The sequence below is a fragment of the Aethalodelphis obliquidens genome, unplaced genomic scaffold, assembly GCF_003676395.1.
Source record: "Aethalodelphis obliquidens isolate GAN/ISIS:26980383/991018 unplaced genomic scaffold, ASM367639v1 scaffold8, whole genome shotgun sequence".
Lineage (NCBI taxonomy): Eukaryota > Metazoa > Chordata > Mammalia > Artiodactyla > Delphinidae > Aethalodelphis > Aethalodelphis obliquidens.
The window spans coordinates 46,873,103-46,890,003 of NW_020837952.1; the positions used below are offsets into that span (position 1 = coordinate 46,873,103).

General features: G+C 45.6%; 3 protein-coding genes across 3 annotated transcripts in view; all 3 read right to left on the reverse strand.

Annotated features, from left to right (window-relative positions):
* The window catches only part of NT5DC3 (5'-nucleotidase domain containing 3), a 55,339-nt gene extending 41,920 nt beyond the window's left edge, over positions 1 to 13,419 (reverse strand). Inside the window, exon 1 of the mRNA XM_027107365.1 lies at positions 13,177 to 13,419. Coding sequence (XP_026963166.1) covers positions 13,177 to 13,378 — 202 coding nt within the window. The 5' untranslated portion in view covers positions 13,379 to 13,419. The remainder of the gene's footprint in view (positions 1 to 13,176) is intronic.
* Positions 13,420 to 14,968: 1,549 nt separating this feature from the next.
* LOC113620917 (putative tetratricopeptide repeat protein 41) overlaps positions 14,969 to 16,901 on the reverse strand; it is an 81,682-nt gene continuing 79,749 nt past the window's right edge. The window contains exon 6 of the mRNA XM_027107367.1: positions 14,969 to 15,091. The gene's annotated coding sequence lies outside the window, so the exon portion shown is untranslated. The remainder of the gene's footprint in view (positions 15,092 to 16,901) is intronic.
* The window catches only part of LOC113620341 (putative tetratricopeptide repeat protein 41), a 5,032-nt gene continuing 3,720 nt past the window's right edge, over positions 15,590 to 16,901 (reverse strand). Inside the window, 4 exon segments of the mRNA XM_027106015.1 lie at positions 15,590 to 15,855; positions 15,857 to 16,036; positions 16,038 to 16,340; positions 16,432 to 16,537. Coding sequence (XP_026961816.1) covers positions 15,696 to 15,855; positions 15,857 to 16,036; positions 16,038 to 16,340; positions 16,432 to 16,537 — 749 coding nt within the window. The 3' untranslated portion in view covers positions 15,590 to 15,695.

A 16,901-nucleotide genomic window follows, 5' to 3' on the forward strand; every position in this document is an offset into this window, starting at 1 on the left:
CGGCACGTGGGATCTTCCCGGACCGGGGTACGAACCCGTGTCCCCTGCATCGGCAGGCGGACTCTCAACCACTGCGCCACCAGGGAAGCCCCTGATTTTTAATTTTTTGAGGACCCACCATACTGTTTTCCATAGCCACTACACCATTTTCTGTTATGCTGGTTTTTCGGTGAGTTTGTTTTTGTTTTTGTAAGGTCACCACAGAAGAATTCCTTCCTTGCCTTAACTTTATCTTTACTTCTGAGTATGAATGAAATCAGAACTTAGGTATAGAAGTCAGACATTTTTCCACCTATTCAAGGAAAGATTTTTAAACCGTGTAAAGATCTGAGTTTGGGAAATACAATTTTTGATAAGTACTGTGTTCCCCGTAACGTTCAGAAATGCACAATGACTCTCCCTTAATAAAGGCCCCCAGACTAATGGAGCAGTGTGTGGGGACAGTGCCGAGTAGAAATCCATGGCCTGAGTCATGTCAAGAAATACTCCTAATGTCCTCAGAAAGGCAACATGACTGTCCCTCGGCCCTTGGGGACACCACACTGGGAAGCTCTAAAGGGATACATGCCCTACTCTCTGCACCGTCCCAGGAACAGGTCAGATAAAGTCAGGAGGAGAGGCATAAGGGATGAGTCAGACCAACTGAGGTCCTCGAGGGAGCCTGTGGTAGGCAGTGACTGTGGGCCCTGGGCGTGTGTGCTACCCAGTGTGGCTGGGCCACCTCGTGCTGACTCACATTCTCTCCTTCCAGGCACATGGGGAAGACTACAACCCCCCCCCTTCACCCCTAACCACCCCCAGTCCCGCTCTGGCCAGCTCTGGCCAACAGATTGTGGGCAGAAGTGACACGACTCACTTCCAGACCAGAGCACACTCCCTCCCCTGCTGTATCAATCATGGACACATGTGCTATGGAGACACCACAAGATGGAGAAGCCTGGAAGGCTAGGCCACCACATTGAGGGCAGCTGCCCTGGAGAAGTGCCTGAGGCCCCAGGAAACTGCAGGAGTGAGAAATAAACTGTGGTTATAGCTGCTAATCCTAAACCGCTGAGATTTTTGGTGTCGCTTGTCACTGCAGCATAAGCTAGCCTAACCTCACTGACACACCTTCTGTTTCTCCAGTATGCTCAACTGCTCTGGGAAACCGCCCCTCCCTAACATTCAGACTATGTGGTCCTGGCGAGGTTCTGTTCCTGACTCTGGGAGGAGATCATGTGACCCAAACCTGGCCAACGAGAACCCCTGAATTCCCTCACCAACACGATTCATTTGGGGCAGGTACCTCCAGCCAATTATCCTCATACGTCCCCTGAGAGAACCAATGAGGCCAATCAAGGAAATTTCTGGATTTATAAGGGAATTTCAAGAAAGAGACATTCGTTTCTTCTAAACATGGACCTAAGAGGATATAAATCTGGAGATATGAAGGACCACCTCTAGCAACCTAAAAAAGAGGCCAGTGGGGAGGAGGGCAAGGTCAAGAGACGGAAAGAAGCCACCCAACGACATCAACTGAACTTGGATCAAGGCAAGCTTGAAGCTGGTACTACCTCTGAATTTTTCAACTGCACAAGCCCATAAAATATCTTTTCAATTTTTTGCTTAAATTAAATCAGTTTGACTCAGGCTTTTTTATTTTTATTGCTTGCAGCTGAAGGACTCCTAACTAAAAGTTCATTTCAAGGATATTCAGCCACTCAAAATTCTCACTGGCTACAAATTTCAACTTTTAACATGGCATCAAAGGCAGTCCCCACATAGACTTCAGTCTGTCTTCCCAATCTTAAATCCTCCTTCATATGCCCTATTTTCAACAAGGTGGGCAATCTACTACTCTGTGTTCTCCAGAATATACTGTAATTGAATACTGATGAATAAAATTCACCCGGAATAGTCTATCTCTCTAACTAAATAAACACTGCTTAGCTATATGGAAAGGGTGTCAAGTAAGATGTTCCTTCACACTGTGCTGCAAAACAAACACCATGTGAATCAAAGAGTTAAGTTTTATTTCTAAATATTAAAAAGGTGGGAAAATATAGACTACTATTTACTTCATCTCAGGATAGAACATAACTTTCCAAATGTAAAAGCAATAGAATAAATCAAAACAGAAAAATATCAACAGATTTACAATATAAAAATTTTAAACATCTGTGTACCAAAAAGTATCACAAATTTGGGGGGGAAGGGTTATATTAGACAAAATTAAAAGATAAACAGCAAAGACTAATATCCTTAATGTAAAAAAAGAAAAAGCCGGGGCTTCCCTGGTGGCGCAGTGGTTGAGAGTCTGCCTGCCGATGCGGGGGACACGGGTTCGTGCCCCAGTCCAGGAGGATCCCACAAGCCGCGGAGCAGCTGGGCCCGTGAGCCATGGCCGCTGAGCCTGCGCGTCCGGAGCCTGTGCTCCGCAACGGGAGGGGCCACAACAGTGAGAGGCCTGCGCACCGCAAAAAAAAACAGAAAAAGCCATACAAACCCAATAAACAAAAAGATAAAGACTATATCTCACAAGAAAGGAAATTAAATGGCTAATAAACGTTCAACCATTCCAATTATTTTTTAAAAAATCAAACTAAAACAATTAGACAGGGACTTCCCTGGTTGCACAGTGGTTAAGAATCCGCCTGCCAATGCAGGGGAAAATGGGTTCTATCCCTGGTCCGGGAAGATCCCACAAGCCATGGAGCAACTAAGCCCGTGCACCACAATTACTGAGCCTGTGCTTTAGAGCCCGCGAGCCACAACTACTGAGCCTGCGCGCCACAACTACTGCAGCCCGCACGCCTAGACCCCATGCTCCGCAACAAGAGAAGCCACCGCGATGAGAAGCCCACGCACCGCAACGAAGAGTAGCCCCCGCTCGCCGCAACTAGAGAAAAGCCCGCGTGCAGCAACAAAGACCCAATGCAGCCAAAAGCAAATAAATAAATAATTTTTTAAAAAACAAGACAAGTAGTTAAGAGTAGCTCTCTCTGAAAGGTGGGATTATCAATGGTTTTACTGTTTTTATTTCAGTTACACTTTTTTCTATTATAAGCTTGTGTCACTTGGCTAAGAAAAGTTAGACACCATTTTTCTCCAATGAGACTACAGTGGTGTCTTCGTTGCTGTTGTTGCTGTTATTTGTATGCGGTTTTCTTTGGGGGGTGGGGTTTCTACCCTTTTTGTTTTTAATGATAGAACATAGAGTGGGTGCTGGTGCTGGAAATGGGCAGCCTCACTCCTTGCTGTTTAGTAAGAGTATAAATCAGTTAGAACTTTCCAGAAAGCAGGGTGGCAATAAGTACCAAGAGATGCAGATAAAGATTTATACCCAAAGATTTCACTGCGGTTATATTAAAAAGCAAAACCTGGGGGAAAACATGCTCCATGTGGAGGCCCAAACATACACATCTCAGATATCTGAACTCAGGAACCAAACATGTTAACAGGAAAATGTTCAAACAGAAAAGCTGAAATGCACTTGAAAATCCTTGAAGTTCAATTTTTTGGTAATGGAAAAGCCACAGTCTTAGAGACATTAAGATGTCATTTTTCTTTAATTAATTAGACTTTTTCTTTTTGGAATATGCCGTAGACATCAAGCTGTTCTCCTAGAAAAAGAATATAAAGATATGAAGCCCCTGAAGAAGAAAAGGAAGAAGAGAAAAATGGGAAAAAAAACTTTTTCCCAGAGAATTTTAGAGCTTCAAAAAACAGAAGAAAAGCCTCCTTTTTGCCCCGTTTACAGTCAGCCCTCCATATCCTTGGGTTCCACATTCACGAATTCAACCAACTGCAGAATGAAAACATTCCCCCCCCCAATTTTTTTTTCCAGAAAGTTCCAAAAAGTAAAACTTTCCCACATGCCAGCAACTATTTACACAGCCTTTACACTGTATTTACAACTATTCACACAGCATTTACATTTATTAAGTATTATAAGTAATCTAGAGATGATTTAATGTATATGGGAGGATATGCTTAGGTTCTAAGCAAATACTATGCCATTTTATATAAGGGACTTGAGCACCCGTGGATTTTGGTGTCCTCGGGGTCCTAGGAATGACTATACTACCACAAAGCCTTCTTTGAATCTTCCCAGGTCTCAATGGACCAACAAGTTATCCTAGTGGCTAATAATTATGTGCATCTGCAATGTGCCAGGCACCATATGAAGCAATGTGAATGGACCCCACTTAGCATGAGACACTAGTTATTATCCCCACTTTACAGGAGAAAAATGAAGATGAGACAAGGTTACCAGCTCAAGGTCACATTTCTTAGCTCGTGACATATTTCTACGTTCCTACATCAACAAAAGTTAGAGCAGATTTCAAATATTTATTTTCCCTAATTTGATCAAATCTTAACTTCTGCTTATATTTCATAACACTCCTATATTTCATGAATATTAATATTCAAAATATTTTATGAATTAGTTCATATTCACTTAACACAGATTCAAATTCTCTTTTTAAAGGTCACATGTAGATTGAAAACAAGGTTCAAAATTTCTTTTAGAAGTATACATATAGGGGCTTCCCTGGTGGAGCAGTGGTTAAGAATCCGCCTGCCAAGGCACGGGACATGGGTTAAAGCCCTGGTCTGGGAAGATCCCACATGCCATGGAGCAACTAAGCCCATGTGCCACAACTACTGAGCCTGCACTCTAGAGCCCGCGAGCCATAACTACTGAGCCCTGTGCCACAACTACTGAAGCCTGCATGCCTAGAGCCCGTGCTCTGCAACAAGAGAAGCCACCACAATGAGAAGCCCACACACCTCAACAAAGAGTAGCCCCAGCTCGCTGCAACCAGAGACAGCCCACGCAGCAACAAAGACCCAACGCAGCCAAAAATAAATAAATAAAATAATTTTTTAAAAAAAGTATACATATAGACTGAAAATACATGAAAAATAGAAGTGTAGGGACTCGTATCTAAGATGAAGCAGTATTTACATCTCCCCGACTGTTTCCACAAGTGAACTCAAGATTCCACAGCTTAATTTTAAACCCTTAAACTTCTCATCTATAACTGTCAATTAAAAAATAACAAGAAAAAGACAAACCCCACTATAGGCGATTTCTCTCTTAGCAAACTTCACCACGTTACAACTTCCTTCTGTGAAGTAACACTTGGGCAAAGGCCAGTCAGTTCTGCCACTGACAATTTCACATTTTCTGAAAAATGTGAATTTGTTTTGGCGCAACTGATATGTTAGGGAACAATCTGATCATAACACAAGTTTCACATGTATATTTAGACTGTTGTTTCATGCCAACAAATGTTATTGGATATGATTATGTCCACGTAATACTCTTTCTGCTGATAATTAGTTACAGTCAGGGAAAGAAAACTGAGGAGCAAGTGTGACTTGGGATCAGACAATTCATAAGAGCATATTACTATCAGACCTTACAGATTTTAAGACAGCTCTTTTTATACAGATGGCCAATAGGCACACGAAAAGATGCTCAACGTCGCTAAGTATTAGAGAAATGCAAATCAAAATTACAATGAGGTACCACCTTACATCAGTCAGAATGGCCATCATCAAAAAGTCTACAAATAATAAATGCTGGAGAGGGTGTGGAGAAAAGGGAATCCTCTTGCACTGTTGGTGGGAATGTAAATTGGTGCAGCCACTATGCAGAACAGTACAGAGGTTCCTTAAAAAACTAAAAATAGAATTACCATATGACCCAGCAATCCCACTCTTAGGCATATATCAGGAGAAAACCATAATTCAAACAGATACATGCACCCCAATGTTCACTGCAGCACTATTTACAATAGCCAAGACATGAAAAAAACCTAGAGGTCCATCAAGAGATGAGTGATAAAGATGTGGTGCATATATACAAGGAAATGCTACTCAGCCATAAAAAAGGATGAAATAATGTCATCTGCAGCAACATGATGCAACTAGAGATGATCATACTAAGTGAAGTGAGTCAGACAAAGATAAATACCACTTATATGATATACTTATATGAGGAATCTAAAATATGACACAAATGAACTTATCTATGAAACAGAAACAGACTCACACAGATAGAGAACAGACCTCTGGTTGCCAAAGAGGGAGAGAGGTGGGGGAGGGATGGAGTGGGAGGGTGGGGTGAGCAGATGTAAGCAACTATACATAGAATGGATGAGCAACAAGGTCCTACTGTACAGCACAGGGAACCGTATTCATTATCCTGTAATAAACCATGATGGAAAAGAATGTTGAAAAAAACAATGTGTGTGTGTGTATATATATAGAGAGAGAGATGGATATATAGATAGATAATTGAATCGCTTTGCTGTACAGCAGAAATTAACATAACATTGTAAAACAACTATACTTCAATTAAAAAGAATTTTTTACTAAAATAAAAGCAACTATTTTTAGCCAGAAACTGTTTACCCCAGTATCTCCAAAACCCGTTCGGTTGTTACCCACTTTTATTTCTGCAACAGCCCAATGAAAGATGACAAGATGAAACCAAGTATCTAAGGCATCCTATCCTTTCCTCCACGAAGGTGAACATCTACGGCGTTCCCTGCCCAGCACGCCCCAACCCTCAGATAAGCCATGACCCTTCCCCACCTCTGAACACACACATTCTGGGCTCTTCCAGGACACCGCCCCACCCCTCCAGCCACAGCTGTTCAGACTAGAACACCTGACTTGCACTGGGCCACTTCCAGGGTCCCACTTCAAGCCAGGATAAACCACAGTCCTTTCCTCCTTTCTTTGTCTTTACTATATAGCTTTATTGAGGTACAAATGATACATAATAAATTGCACACAGAGCATACAGTCTGATGAGGTTCGACATACATACACACTTACAAAGCCATCATCAAAATAAAGACAATAAGCGTACATCTAACATCTCCAAACATTTCCTCACACCTTTTTTGAATCCCACCTCTCCCTCAGTCCCTCGATCCCCACCCATCCCCAGGCAACCGCTGTTCTTCTTTCAGTCAGATTCTTTTGCATTTTCTAGAACTTTATATAAATGGGAATCATACAATGTGTAATATGTTTGTACATTGATTTTCCCACTTACTAAACCCTCAGGAATTTTTTCAATAAGCACCCACCATGTGCCAGACACTGTACAGAGGCTTGTACAGGGATTATTAAAAAATAATAATAATAAGGCAAAGGCAGGCAGTGGGGAAGACCAAGAAATAAGAGGAACTTAACACAGGGCTGGGCGGAAGTCGTTCTACTGCGTTTATTCATCTCAAAAGAAGTTTTCATTTTTCCCAGACTTTAGATATTTTGCACCGTCTCCAGGGAAAAGCAATCCGTGACAAATAGAATTAGTCATCCAAATAATTAATAATACACATGACATTTCTACTACTCCCACTAAAAGTTAAACTTCTATCTTATTACTTTGTAATTAATATCTGTAATTCTGACTGCTGCATAGAAATCCATCAGGCTTCCTAAAGTTCCAAACATAAAATTATATGCACCTGCACTTGAAATAAAATTACATACAGTAATGGTTTAATGACACCCTAATCTTAAGTCATTTTAATAAAAAGCAAACAACTGTTCAAAAGAAAAGTACATTTGTTTCAGGGGAAAATCTTAGAAAATTTAGTCATATCAAAAGATCAAATACTAGGCAAAACTATCACAATTTTTCATCAAAGCATAGAGGAAATAGAGAAGAATAAATATCAGTGCCTTCCATATGCCATGCACTGCTTCCCTCCACTTGGAACCAGTAGAACCACATGTGGCCTCCTGTGGTCAGGACCAAGTACCAACAAGGGAGATCAACAAACACGAGTGAATGTAAAAGCGAGCTTCCAAAAACAATGAAGTCAAAGGGGAGAGCTGGGATGACACACCGTCACCATCTTCTTGGAATTACCTACTCTGTGACTCAGGCCATCCAAAATAAAAACTGGCAGCCTTGTGATCACATGGCGAACTCAAGCAGATGCCAGGTGGCCACTAGCAAGGGCTATGGAAAAGGGATTCCTTCTCCAAGCAGAGGACTGGACTCCATGACCTCTAGCGGCCCCTCTGGTTCTCCATTTTAGGAACTTCTCTCCTACGTGAAAATTATTATGTGGCATGTTTCTCCCTTAAGCCCTTTTGCTATTTTTTCCTATAGCCATGGATCATCAATATCACACACCTAAACAAAAGGTTTCTAAAGAATGTGTCAGGCTACTGTTCTAAGATACACAGAAAGGTATAAATATAATACAAACAACACCCACAGCCCCACCATGCAGCTGAGGAACTAAACCCTCTAAGATGTCACCTGCATTCTCCTCCTGCAGAGGGGGTAACCACTACCCTGATTTGGGTGTATAACATTCTTCCTGCATTTCTTTAGACTTTGACCACATGCATGTGTATCCCTACAAGTGATCTACAGTATGTTTTGTGTTTTCAAATCTTTTAGAATTAGTATATGTCTGCAACTTGCTTTTCTCCACTCAGTCTTGCTTTTGAGACTCATCCATGTTGACTGATACACAAGCACAGCTTAAGTTCAGGAGTCAACATACATCCTCTAGGAAGGCCCAGTTAGTAAACACTGTGGGCTGTGCGAGCCATACAGTCTCTGTTGCACCTGCTCAACTCTGACATCATAGCACAAAAGGAGCCAAAAAATATATACATGGAAACGAATGAGTGTGGCTATGTTCCGATAAAACCTAACTAGAGGCTAGATTTGGTCCGTGGACTGTAATTTGCAACTCTTCCCATAGTAAACATTATTTCCTTTCAATGCCATTTCGGTACTTGTCTGATACTCATACTTGCTGGTTTTCTTTGGTTTGCATTTGCCCGAGACATCTTCTCCCATTCTGTTAACTTCAACCTTTTCCACGTCTTTGTTTTGGGGTGTATCTCTTTAAACAGCACCTAGCTAGACTGTGTTTCTTATATCTGATCTGACAATCTTTTAATCTGAGTTTATCATGATCACTGATATATTTGGAATTATTTCCACCATCATCCTTCATGATATTTCCTGCTTTTTCTCAGTTTCTTTTAACTCCTCTCCTGCTCTCTTTCGGACTGATTTCTATACTGTCAATGTATGTTTAGATTTACTCACAGGTCTACCAATTTCTTTGCTCTTCCTTTGGGGCTACGTTGAAGGTCTATTCATCCAGGAAGAGTTTGCATTTGCTTCTATCAGGAATCCCTGGATGCTATCACCAGATACATAAATATTACATGAAATCTCAAGTTAAAAAAAAAAAAAGGAACAAATTCCAAGTGAGGGACATTCTACGTAGTATGTGAGCAGTACACCTCAAAACTGTCAAGGCGGGCTTCCCTGGTGGTGCAGTGGTTGAGAATCTGCCTGCCAACGCAGGGGACATGGGTTTGGGCCCTGGTCCAGGAAGATCCCACATGCCGCAGAGCAACTAAGCCCGTGCACCACAACTACTGAGGCTGCGTTCTAGAGCCTTCGAGCCACAACTACTGAGCCTGCGTGCCACAACTACTGAAGCCCGAGCACCCAGAGGCTGTGCTCTGCAACGAGAAGCCACCGCGATGAGAAGCCTGCGCAATGCAACGAAGAGTAGCCCCCGCTCGCCGCAACTACAGAAAGCCCACACGCAGCAACAAAGACCCAATGCAGCCAAAAATAAATAAATAAAATTTACAAATCAAAAAAAGAATTGTTTTAAAAAGGGAAAAAACTGTCAAGGTCATGGTAAACAGGGAAACTCTAAGACACTGTCACAGCCAAGAGAAGCCCAAGGAGACATGATAACTAAACGCAGTGTGCTATTCTGGATGGGATCCTGGAGTAGAAAAGGACACTAGGTTAAACACTAAGGAATTCTGAATTAAATATGGACTTTGGTTAATACTGATACATACCAACAATGTATCAATATTGGTTAACTGGGACAAACGTACCTAAAGGGTTCAGCACCCAATTCCGACGTGAGTGTTTTCCCCAGGCCACCAATTCTTCGACACAGCAGGGTGTCCTACAACACAACTCACTTCTGACACCTCCTGGGGAGAACATCAGATCCTACAGGCTACAGGCTCAGTCCCACAAGGCTGCCCCCTGCCCAACTTCAGTTCCAAGTCCAGCTGGTCACCTGTGCCTCTGACAGACCAGCTACAGACTGGAGGTTCCACTGACCCCCCTCCACGGGGTCAATTAATTTACTAGAGTGGCTCACAGAACTCGGGGAAACATTTTACTTTCTAGATCACTGGTTTACTATAAAAGGATACAACTCAGGAAGAGCCAGATGGAAGAGATGCAGAGGGCACAGTACATGGACAGGGCAAGGAATTTCCATGCTCTCTCTGGGTGTACCACGCTCCCCAAATCAATCTCCACGTGTTCACCAACACAGAAGCCCTCAGAACCCCATCCTTCTGGGTTTTTATGGAGGCATTTAAGGAATCTTCATTACACAGGGAAAGACTAAATCATTGGCCATCGGCAATCGATTCAATCTCCAGCCCCTCTCCCCTCCCCGAGGGGTGCGGGTCAGAAGACACAAAGTGCCAACTCTCTAAGCACAGGGCTGGGTTCCCCGGCACCCAGGCCCCACCCTGTGGTTGCCCTGCGGTATTCTGAGAGTCACCTAATTAAAATAACAAAAGACACCTTTATCATCTCTGTACTGTACTGAGGAAATTCCAAGGGTTTTAGGAGCTCTCTGCAGTATTTCTGATTATAAATCTCAATATCACAGTCCCATAGTCATGAGAGAGGAAAAACTGCATATGGGGTTTAGAGAAACATGCAATTTTCCTGTAAATCTAAAACTGATCTAAAAAATACAGTTTATTTAAAAAAATTTTTTTAAATTTTGAAAAATAAACATAAAAAGAGGGTGGGAGAGAAAGGGTAAAACAAAGAGTAAAAATCATCTCTTTCCTGAGCAGGCTTCATTCTGGGAACCTCTTCAAAGAGAAGACACCTGAAGGGATTGTTTAGATTAAGGCAAGAGATCAAACACCAGAAAGCAATAATCAGGAAGGGAGAAAACAAGATTCTTTTGGCCTCTAGTAAACCGAAAAAACCTGTATATTTTTTTTTATGAGCATCAGTACTTCTGAGCCCTCACTCCTACGAACGCAGTGTCAAGCATTTCCTGCATCCCCTGGGACCGTTATTTATCTTCCCCAAGCTGGACTGTCACTTATCTGTTTACCAGCCTCCCCATCCGTGCAACTCGGGCCTCTCTTGCTTGGCCCGGGCAGGCGCTCAGCCACTGTGGGCCCCTCCCTCTCACATGCGTCCATCTGTGAATCAACAGCTTTTAAGCCCACTGGTACGTGCTTAATAAATGCTTGGTGAATGAATGCAAGTTGGGCATGTGTACAGACTTCAGCTAAAGGAGGGTAGGGGTGGTGCAGCCCCAGAGAGGGTGAAGGAAAAAAGTCCCTGAGTTCTCAGGGGTGAAACAGGGACTACGTGGGCATGTGCTGGGGGCGTGGAGACAGGATGGGGCACCCCGGCATACTGATTCCCAGACCTGTAACACTTGAAAAGGCTCACATATTATTTAGTTCAGTGGCTTCACTCTACAGAAAGAAGACTAAAGAGATTAGGTGGCTTGTTCAGCACCACATGTGGCACTGCCCCAAGCTAAAGGAGACCTAGACCCTAGTGCTAACCAACTCACCTCCACCGTTACTAAGCGTGTCTTTATTTAATAACCAGCCGCAATAGCTACTATCTCCTGAGCATCTGCTGGATGCTGAGCCCACGCTAAAAATCCTCACTTTATTCCCACATTACAGTTGGAAAACTCAGGTCAGAGAAGAGTAACTTGCCACCAAAGTCAGAGCTAACAAATCTCAAAATCTCCCTCAAGCTGTCCTTCTCCAAAATCCCCCTGGGATTATCCCACACCAAAGGCCAACTCTGGCCTGAAGCTGATCTTTATCACCCAACCCTTCAACTGTCTCCTTTGCCAGGCACTGTTCTAAACACCTTTCATGGATGGACTCGCTCATTCCTCGCCACAACCCTATGATGTTGGTATCACCAGCATCCATTCCCATTTTACAGATGAGTAAACTGGAGCTCTGTGATGTTCCCAGAGTCTCACAACCTGCAGCAGCAAACCTTGTCTGTAAAATGTGATTCTACCAAATGTTCTCTCCACCAAATATTCTCTCCCTATCTCTCCACGCCACCTCTACCACCACCACCCCCAAAAAATATATCAGTATAAAAATTTCTATTCTAAATCTTCCCTGAAAAAAGCAGCACCAATGGACTATCACTGGCCCTTTACACCAGTTCCCAAACGGTCAGCTGCTACTACAAGGCAGTGCAGGAAACAGGACAATGGGTTAGGGGCTGAGACAGACCCGAGGTCAAAGTGTGACCTTGGCCAGGCTTCTTAAACTTGAGTCTGGCCTGTCTCATCTCTAAGATGGGCATGTGGCACTTCCTTCCTAGGTATGGGGAAGAATTCAGGGAGACAATTTATGTGTCTGACATTAGTATTTACTGGGTCCTCTTTGCGTCCCTCCCTGTTTCCCTAACCAACAATCAAACCAAGCTCATTTTATGTTCATCTGACCACTAAGTGGTCACTCCCTGGAATCACCTCCTCGCTGAGGTTAGTAGATAACTCAGAACACTCCCAACCGAACCCCTCCAATTTCAAGAGCAGCAAATCCTACCCCATCCCCTAAAACAAAGAAGGAAAATAAATCAGCCTCCGGACACTGCCACCTGCCCAGCAGCGGAATCCACGGTAACCCGCCGCCTGCCGGACTCCGGCGGTTACTATTATTGTTGTTTATTAATAACAATACCGAACGGTGCCTGGGGGTGACCGTCTCCCAAGTGACGTCCGTGGAACCCCCAGGAGAGCCCAAAGCGCTTCCGATGCAGATTTCTGGCTAAAAATCCCAGGAATTTATAAAACGGCTTTCCCGACAGGAGAAAGGCAAGAGTTGTAAAGTTTCTGGAGGCGCATTTCTCCGCGTTTCCCGGAAATCGCACTGCAGAGGCGATGTCGCCCGTGGTTGGGGACAACCGCGGGTCACGATGGGGGGGCTCTGGAGGTCAGCAGCGGACCCACGCGGGTCCGAGGGTGCCGGCTTCCCCGATGGCCATATGGGACGGGACCTGGCGCCCCAGCCCGGCGGGGAGGGGCCTCCCCACGTACCGAGGGTGCGAGAGGGCGCAGCCTCACTCACCTGCCGTGCTCCTCTTCGCCTCCCGGTAGCGCTCCCAAAGGTAGCGCTTCATGTCCGGGGCGGTCCCAGGTGCTGTGCATAAGGACCGTGCGGGGCCCGCGCGCGACCGCCCCCGAGCCGCAGTCCGGCAGCCGCTCCGCAGGGCCACCACCGCCCTTGCACCAGCCCCACGAGCCGCCGCCGCCGCCGCCGCCGTAGCCATGCCTGCCGCCGCCCGCCGCGAGAGGCGCCTGCAGGTAGGTGCTCTGCCAGCGTTCTGCCCGCTCGGCGGGACGTCCCTACGTAGGAGCACGTGGGGGCGCGGCCCGCCCCCCTCCGGCCGCCTCGGGGGCGGGGCCTTGGCGGGGCGGGGTCCTGGCGGGGAGGAGTCTTGGTGGGGCGGGGCCTTGGAGGGGCGTGGCCTAGGCCGGGCCCGGTGTGGGCGGGGCAGCAAGGGCCTGGGCACCCCGGGCAGTCGCGGCCACGCGCGGAGCCTGCTACAGCCGCTTCTTGACCATGTGGCGCGCCAAGGTGGCTGTGCGGTGGCGCGAACGCCCCGTCAGCAGAGGTCACATGGAATAGGATGACTCTGCTGGCCCTGGACCACGAGACTTGACCCTGGGGCCGCCCGCCGAGCTCTGCAGCACCTTCCTCCCGCCGTCTGTGACCGTCCCCCCACCCTGGCTGTACTGACATGGTGTTTGTGACTCCGGCTCCAGGAGGCGACCTCTCCGCATTAATGGCCTCAGCAGTCTGCACTTCCCCTTGATCGCGGGGGCGGGTCTGGGACGTCCCCCGGCCCCTGGCTTGGATCCTTCCAGTCCCACGGATGAGCCAGCAGCTAGGACCAGGACCCACACGTGGTCTGATGTGCCTGAAGGGCACCCCGACTGCACAGCCTGGAAGGCCAGTGCCCCTCCCGAGATTTCTGCCTCGCGAGGGAGGCCCTCGGGACACCACTCCCCCTGCTCATGCCCAAGCTGACCAGCACGGTGCACCTGTCTTCTCTCAGACCTGCGAGGCTGCACCTGTTCTGAGCCTTGTGATTCCACCAAAGCCAAATAAACAGCAAACCCCACCACGCGACATTTCTGTGTGGACTAAGTCAGACTTGGCTCCTGCGGGAAAGTCTGATGCGGCCCACCCAGAACCCATCTGGGAATCATTGGACTGCGAGAGCTTGCCGAGCTACCCCGTGGTTACGGTGGAGCAGGGCCCTGGTGGAGTGCAATGAATAACCCTCAAGGCTGGTTGTCTGCCTGGGAGACCACACTGCCATCTGTGAAATAGGTGGGGCACGATTTAAGACAAATAACCCAAAGCATTAGTGTATGCTTAAGTTGTGGGCTGGAGGGATCAGGAGATGTTTTCATGGAAAAAGGTGGGCTCTGGGTTAGACCATGACAGACAGTAACTACTATTTATTGAAGGCTTGCAATGTGCATTTTCTCATGCAGTCCTCTCAGTAATCCTAAAAAGTAAGCACCATAATTTCTCCCATTTTATAAGTGATGGAACTAAAGCTAAGAGAAGTGACATAGCATTCATATATATATATATATATAAATTTATTTATTTTATTATTTATTTTTGGCCGCATTGGGCCTTCGTTGCTGCGCGGGGGCTTTCTCTAGTTGCGGCAAGCAGGGGCTACTCTTCGTTGTTTTGCGCAGGCTTCTTATTGTGGTGGCTTCTCGTTGCAGATCCCAGGCTCTAGGCGCGCAGGCTTCAGTAGTTGTGGCACGTGGGCTCAGTAGTTGTGGCTCACGGGCTTAGTTGCTCCACGTGAGATGTGGCATGTGGGATCTTCCCAGACCAGGGCTTAAACCCGTGTCCCCTGCATTGACAGGCATATTCTTGACCACTGCGCCACCAGGGAAGCCCAACATAGCATTCTTAAAGTCACACAGCTGAGCCCATTCTTCCACTTGGATTCCTAAAGTAATAGGTAGGATTTAGTTGGGTGATAAGAGAGAAAGAAGCCACTAAGTAATCCTCAACAGTTAATAGGTAATATCTTACAAATCACTCATAAAAGAGAGTCAATTACAATGTTTAAAACAGATATGGTATCAAATCCATGGACTCTAGTACTTTAAACTTACTTTATAGTTTTAGTACCACAGAAATATGAATCACTTAAAAATTGTTCTTTTTAGCTATAATCTGTTAAAATATTTTAAGTGGCTAAAAAATAAATAAAATCCCAATAACCTTGATTATCACCTTGATTATTTTCTTGATTAGAAAATATCTCATCAAAGAGTTCTAAATAGGGCTTCCCTGGTGGTGCAGTGGTTGAGAGTCCGCCTGCCGATGCAGGGGACACGGGTTCATGCCCCGGTCCGGGAAGATCCCACATGTGGCGGAGCAGCTGGGCCCGTGAGCCATGGCTGCTGAGCCTGCGCCTCCGGAGCCTGTGCTCTGCGCAACGGGAGAGGCCACAACAGTGAGAGGCCCGCGTACCAGAAAAAAAAAAAAGAGTTCTAAATAAAGACAAGTAGAAAAAATTACTGACACAGAAGAGCCCGTGATAATTTTTATTCTTTATTAGTATCATTTGAGGACTTCATCAATTTTGTTTCAAACTGAGATCTTCTCTGCAAAAAACACTTCTGAGAAATTGAACTGTAATCTGGGCTATGAAAAAGCCACTTCTCTGAGATGAGCTCAGATAAGGATTCCCAGGGATTACTTGCTAAGAGACCCTAGCAGGGGATGCTGGTAAACTGCGGTAATTTGGCGTTTTTCACTCTCGCTTTTAGCTGACAAAATCCTTTGCCGTGAAAGCTTTACTGCACCATCCATTTTACCCAAAGATAAAATCTTAGAAGAACAATCTTTCATGCCATATTGCAACATTACTTTGTATCTTCAGTCATGTCTTTTCCTCAGCAGAAACGGAAATAATGGGTCTCAAGAACTTTTTCCCTTGTCCTGAAGCATATTTTGATTTATCTGAAATTGTATGAGGCATCAAGTCCAAGCTTTTAGCCCCCTGTAGCTTATCTGCCCTGGTGCACACTGCCGAGCTCACCGTGTCGGAACTCTGAGCGCTGTGATAGTTTAACTTAATCAAGTCCTCCCATAATGAGGCGCCATTCCCGGGACCCTCAGAATATTGCTGGCTCATGCCTTGTGGCCAACATCTCCTACCCCGGATCCACTCAGTGTCCCTCAGGAGGCTGCAAAGGATCAAAAGTTGTCAAGAGGGCATTTATAGAACATGAATAACCTGAAGCCTATTTCTTGTTGAGACATAGAATAGAAACTCACTGCAGGATCCCACTGATCGATGAATGAGAAGCTCCCAGGTAGGCGGCCCTTAAATCGAGTGACCTGTACAAACAGCCCACAGCCTGCGGCACGACTTGAAGAGTCACTTATCAATAACTGACCTGCTGGATATTTGAAAATAAGAATATTAGAAATTTTTAAATGACTCCTGGCTTCACACATTTAAAAGGATAAAAAACATTTATAAAAGGTGGCATTGGAACATCACCTGTTGTAGTATTCCTGCCAAAAACAATTAACCTGAGTCTAATTATCAAAAAACAGATACAGGGCTTCCCTGGTGGCGCAGTGGTTGAGAGTCCGCTTGCCGCTGCAGGGGACACGGGTTCGTGCGCCGGTCCGGGAAGATCCCACATGCCGCGGAGCGGCTGGGCCCGTGAACCATGGCCGCTGAGCCTGTGCGTCCGGAGCCTGTGCTCCGCAACGGGAGAGGCCACAACAGTGAGAGG